This window comes from Chelmon rostratus, chromosome 15 (assembly GCF_017976325.1).
Source record: "Chelmon rostratus isolate fCheRos1 chromosome 15, fCheRos1.pri, whole genome shotgun sequence".
Classification (NCBI taxonomy): Eukaryota; Metazoa; Chordata; class Actinopteri; order Chaetodontiformes; family Chaetodontidae; genus Chelmon; species Chelmon rostratus.
Genome location: NC_055672.1, coordinates 18,121,894 through 18,127,893, shown reverse-complemented (window position 1 = coordinate 18,127,893; position 6,000 = coordinate 18,121,894). Strand labels below are relative to the sequence as shown.

General features: G+C 44.0%; 1 protein-coding gene across 2 annotated transcripts in view; it reads right to left on the bottom strand.

Annotated features, from left to right (window-relative positions):
- Positions 1-783: 783 nt before the first annotated feature.
- Positions 784-6,000, bottom strand: part of arhgef10 (Rho guanine nucleotide exchange factor (GEF) 10) — a 50,533-nt gene continuing 45,316 nt past the window's right edge. For both annotated transcript variants that reach the window (XM_041953291.1, XM_041953292.1), the window contains 3 exons: positions 2,450-2,572; positions 1,750-2,260; positions 784-1,672 (listed from right to left, as the gene is read on the bottom strand). In XM_041953291.1, coding sequence (XP_041809225.1) covers positions 1,770-2,260; positions 2,450-2,572 — 614 coding nt within the window. In that variant the 3' untranslated portion in view covers positions 784-1,672; positions 1,750-1,769. The remainder of the gene's footprint in view (positions 1,673-1,749; positions 2,261-2,449; positions 2,573-6,000) is intronic.

The following is a 6,000-nucleotide window of genomic DNA, read 5'->3' as shown; positions in this document are numbered from 1 at the left end:
ATGCAACCAGTGGCAACACCCAGCCAGACAAACTGATATCTGGGTTGCTTGGTTGGTCCAGTGAGACTGAGGCGTTGCCGTATTTTACTTGTAGTTAATAAATAAAAGCCAGTATTCATTTACAAAAGTTAAATATTATCTTTCGAGTCAGAATGTTAGTTACCACCAAAAAAAATCAGATCAGGTCATATTTGGAATAAACCTGTGGTGCCGTGGTTTGTAGCATGGGAACACCTCCAACCTGAAATCATCCTGTCTATTTTTGTTAGCACCGATAATGTAGTGAAACATGGTTGTGCAACAGTGGGCGTGGGCGTTAGAAGAGAGAAAAAGTCTTGACCCTCTCTGTTAGGTAGTGGGAGAAATGAGCACTGAAATCCCGGAAGAGCTGTATCAGGCTCAGTTCCTGCGGCCCCTCAGGCACATTGCTAGTCCCAGCATGAACTGATGGCTGTGCACAAGCAGAGAAGAGAAGTATAAGGTTAGTCTGAGTTAAGAAAAATGGGCACACTGACACGTTTTCCCTCCACCATGTGTTGAATATGACTTAAATCTGTTAGTTTTAGCCACTAAATGGTACTTCACCAATATTTCAACTCCTTTGCGGTACTTTGTTCGGCTTGAAACTTGCCAAAACTGCAGAGGAGTTGCTGCATATTTCCCAGGAAGAGAGAATTTAATAAAACCACTGAAGGACAACAAGCATGAAAAACGGTGACTAAACCTCACAGAACTGCATGCATGCATGAAAATGAAGTTCAAATGAAGTACACCACTGCTCAATAAAACAGTTTATGGATTTGTTAATACACATCACAGAAGTACATACAAAAAGTGACAAAAGTATAAAGCTGTTTGTCTTTTTTTTCTTTTTTTTTAAATATCCCTATGTGAGACACAAAGATGTCATGGGGAAAACCTCTCCTGGTCATAACAACTCTTTCATCCCTCTATGAATAGAAACCTGGCCAGCCAGGGATTCTCATCAGGCCTTCCCAAACTGATTCAGTCATCAATGTTCCACCTTTTTAATCCCTTTTCTCTACAGAATGGTAGGAGCGTCAGACAAGCTGGTACAATAGTTAACGGATTTGACTCTGAACAAACACAGAAACTTTCTCTGACCATAAAACAATCCTGAGTTGTCATATTTTATATTTACAACTCTGGCCTTGACAGGTGATCTAAGGTCCAACCAAAACTTAACCCTACTTGTGAGAAATTTTGATGTAACAGATTAAAAGCCCCATCATTACCTTACACGCCTGTCTCATTTCTGTTCAACACTGATTTAAATACTGACGTCCTATACAGTCAACCGGTCTGGCATAAACACTGGAGAGTAATGCATTAGCCATGTTACAGAACAATCAGAGGGTGCATTTAAAGTCCTTTCAAACAAGTATATCCTTAACAAGTACAGTATATCCTTTGACTGGTCTGTAGGGTGCTGTTTGTGCCATTAAGCATCATGATTGAGTGGTTATATTGATCCTTTGCTTGTCTTTAGGGGAGGAGACATCATTAGAAGCACCGGCGGAATACTGTGAACGATGCTTAATGGACTTCTGGTTTCCATAAGACATGCAGTTGTTTTGATTGATCCCAAATGCTTGTGAAGCGTAACACCGGATCTCTTGGTGAGAGTTGAGTGCAGCACTTCTGGTTTAACCTGAAAAGAGAGGCAAAATAGTTAAGATCCTGATACAAGAAAGCTAAAAAAAGATTTTTACTGGAAACTGATCCAACCTATCAAGGTGCTTTTGGTGTCACATGTTGAGTAAGGGGATCTGCCAGATCATGATGGTGGAGGTGGTGTCCTCATGGCGAGACTGTTTGACCTTTTTGTTGACCCTGCGGTGGCCCAAACCTCCAGACACCACCAGCAAAGAGCTGACGTCCACCTTGCTGGCCCGGCGGCCCTTCTGGTGATGGGCCGGGTCATGGAGCATGTCGTAAAGGGCCCCGTCCTCGGGCCCGTGCTCCAAGGAGCCCTGGGATGGAGCCAGGGAGCCGCAGGATGATGACATGGAGTCCTGGAGAGCCATGGTGGTACAGCCCGCCTCTCCCAGCCACACACCCCGTCCCTGAGGGGGAGTCAGGGCTGAATCCGTGGGGGCCTGGGTGTTCTCCGCATCATCTGTCTCTGAGGTGGGAGGGGTGGAGGATGGCAGGCCAGAGGGCCGGTTACACACTGCAGCAGCCACGGTGAGGAACTTGACCGGTCCGTTATGAGCGTGTAAAGACACCATGCCCCGACCTGACAACAGGTACAGCCACGTTAATGTTCATCGAGATGTGTTATACACTTAACTGTATATTTGTAGAGATATATCACCAGTACACACATCTGTTAATTCAAAGAAATATTCCCCAACAATCTATGTTTGCCACTCTTAGCTGTGGGCTATGTATCTGAATATGTGATACAGTAATGTGTCAGTGCTACCTGTGACCTTGGGGATCCCCTGCAGTCTGGGGACAGAGAGGGCCACAGTCACCCCCAGGTTGGTCCCTACCAGCAGCAGACCATGACAGACTAGCAGACTGCTCACTGACACTCTCTGGTTCCCTGTGGAAGAAAACAGAAGCCCGATATTAGTTTATTCTTGCATGAATTCAGTGTTGTTAAAAAACAGCTAATGAATGTTTCTTGGCGAAACGACATTATTCTACCACCTTGAGTGTTTCACATTGTCAGGCACGACCTGTTAGACCTCACACAGATGCACTGTGCTCATGCACACTTGTGTATCCTGGAAAATCAGAAAAGAGCACAGCTAATGGGCCACTTGAATACAGTGTGGTGCACGGGAGGGAGGGAGGGGGCGTATCTTTATTCGCGAGTGGCGGCATTTCTGCAGCGACAACGGTTATTTGTCTCCAGGGCAACGTAAAAGAGGAGCCTGGATAAGAGCAGCTCTTTTCAAGTGTCTGATCACAGAAAAATCCCCCATTATGGTCCACTTTGAGTCAAACAAACAAACACAAAGGTGTTATATAACAGAATGAGCGAAGCGTAATGCTGTAATTAAACAAGGAGCTCTGCCTCTGTGGTAGTTACAGCAGGACAATCTGACCTGAACTTTTCTCTCCGTCCAAGTCCGAAAAATCCCTGTGAAGCCACTTTGGACTGCAAAAGCTGTGATTTCAGCAATGATGGAAATAAAGTCAGCCTTGTTGTGCTAGGTGACTTATTATGTGGAGTTTGGCACTCGCTTCCGTCCCCACACAGGAGCTTTGTCAGGAATAAGCTGTGCAACAATCTAGCAAGACATTTTTATCTTAACTTTTTATGATCGTAATAAGAATCTGGGGTTTGGGGGGTTTTTCTTTTCAGTCTCGCTATGTGGGAGGCGAGACTGTCATGAGTCATTATTGCTGTAACAGCTTGACTTGAATTTCCTTCTGCAAAGTAATCCTCTTGGGCTTTAGGAAAAATTACTGCCAGTCTCTCTGCCTGACCCCCCCCTCACTAGAGCTGACCCCTTGCATGGGGCACACACACGCCATACTGCCACACTTCCAAGAATCATGCTAGATAGGCACGCAGGTACAGTGGAAGACTGGGCCCTTAGTCCTGCCCACATGTGCTTCTAATGAGGGCCCAGACTTAGCAGAAACTGGTTGGGGGCCTTGCTCAACTTCCTCCTTTCATAATATTTGGAGTTCCCCACCCAGAGGGTGAACTAAAATAAACCCAGAGTGAACGTCAACATGGCACAGCTCTGGTCCTGAGCACTACACAAGAGCACCACTTTGATCTGCACTTAGTCCTGACAACCAACAGCAGGAGCGAGAAGCAAATCCCAAAGATTACAATGATGGAGGACATCTGCCATTCAATCAGTCGAGAAATAACTCAGATCAGTGCAATGTGAGCAACAGCGCGTTTGATTTCAATCTTGTGCACTAAATACAGACATGAATTTGTTCAATTGCATCATTCAGAGAGCTACAGTAGGTTTAACGTGCTGTATTTCAATGAACTAGCCACACATGCTAATGCTAGCACGGCAACATGCAGCATATATAAGCAGGTATAATGTTTAACATTTTTGTTTAGCTTGTTAGCATGATAACATTTGCTCATTAGAAGATCAGAGGGTTGTCAAAGTGATTAGAATTCATTTTGAGGGAAAAATAAATGTCTGTAACAAATGTGCTGCTAGAGGACGGTCAGGGAGCACCAAAACTAGAGGGCTTCATCCTCTGGGAATCATGCGTGCACAAAAATTCATAGAAATCTATCCAATAGTTGTTGAGAAATTTCAGTCTGGACCAAACTGGTGGACTGACCAACCAACAATTGCATCCCATAGAGCCATGTCACCTTAAAAAAGGTAAATAGGCAGGTGAAGCAGAAAGTTAATTACACACTGAAAGCGTCAAACATATTTTGAAATGATCATACACTGTACACCTCACTGATCACGAGGAATCGTAACTTAATTTCCATGTCAACCTAACATGTCTCCAAGGAGAAGATTAGTTTGAGACAAGTTGTAGCTACGGAGTGTCATCCAGCCCTGTCCCGTCTCTTCAACCCTCGGATGTTCGATCAGACAGAAAGGTCTTATCCGTGTTGGGATGTGTGCAACAATGCTTGCGTTCAAACAAAGAGCTGGAGGTGTTATTTACTGCCCCCCCTCCTGATGTTTGTCTCCCATTAGGCCACGCGTGGCTGCCTATTTAGGTCACAGAGCAGCAGACAAAGGCACACTAGACCCTCAGCACAGCAGCCACCTTTGATGGAGGACTACGGCTTTTCTAAGTGCTTATTAAGAATATTTTAAGATATTCATTTTAACTTTTAACTTTACACTTTACAGAGAGCTTTGCATCACTGTTTCTTTCATGTAAGTATTATGTCCTGATGTATATACATATATATAAAATATATAAAACACTTGCAAATACAGAGAGATTATGAAAGGGAGCAGTATGTTTAAATTACCAACCAATCAACTACTAATACCACTAAATTACTGTAAAACATGAGCTGCAAAGACACTAGCTGTGAGTTATAGTGAAAATTACTGCTATTACAGCTTATTAGCCTGCTGTCTGTTTAGCACTTGGATAAAGAACTCCTGTCTGCAATGAAGGGAGTTAGCAGAATTGCTCCAACATGCATGAACATGAGAAGAATAACCCCACCTTGAGCACCTCCTGCATTTCAACACTGCACCATTTATGTAGACATTGACACTGAAGGCAACGCCCCATGTCTCTGATTGTGAGCCTGATTGTGTTCTGTAGACAAGCAGAAACTGAATTAGGATCTGTAATGTAATCCCTCCATGATCGTGTGGACTTCCTGGAGATGAGGGTAATGCAGAAACAAGAGATCAAATATCAGAACAGTGTAACTTCTTGTCATTTTCTGATAAGATGATATTTTAAGCTTGTGTCTCAGTAAATATACATTAATGGAGCATAAATCTGTAGATAAAAGACCCATCACTGTTTGCCTCCAACACATCAATTGCAGGCAGGCTCTCCTGTCAAAACAGTTTGGCTGGCAATTCCAATTACATCAGAGTTTGTGCAGAAACAGCACATTTTTTGGTCTCATTCTGCACCACGGCAGCAGCCAGCAGTGATAAACGCTGCCGTGGAGCATTCTGGAAAAGCACAGATCACAACAGAGCACAGAAAGAGGGGCGGGCAGGCAGGTGAACTTCATGCAACAGCTTCATTTAAATATCCAAATCACAACCCTTTAAACTGTATGAAAAATGTTCGATTTCCATGCTGACTGACAGTCCAGGGAATCAATACTGTTATCAGAGGAAGTGAGTTCTTAATGGTGAGGCCCCGAGTTTGAAAGCTTTCATGTGTGGTGGTCTGTCCCAGTACCAGCTTCCTCTGCGGTTGCATGGATCCTATTAGCCAATATGGGCAGTGAGGTCCCAAAGCAGACTGCTTTTATCATTCACATCTGTCTGACAAAGAGGCCTTCCTCTTGCAAGTCTAAACACTGCGTATCAGAGGGAG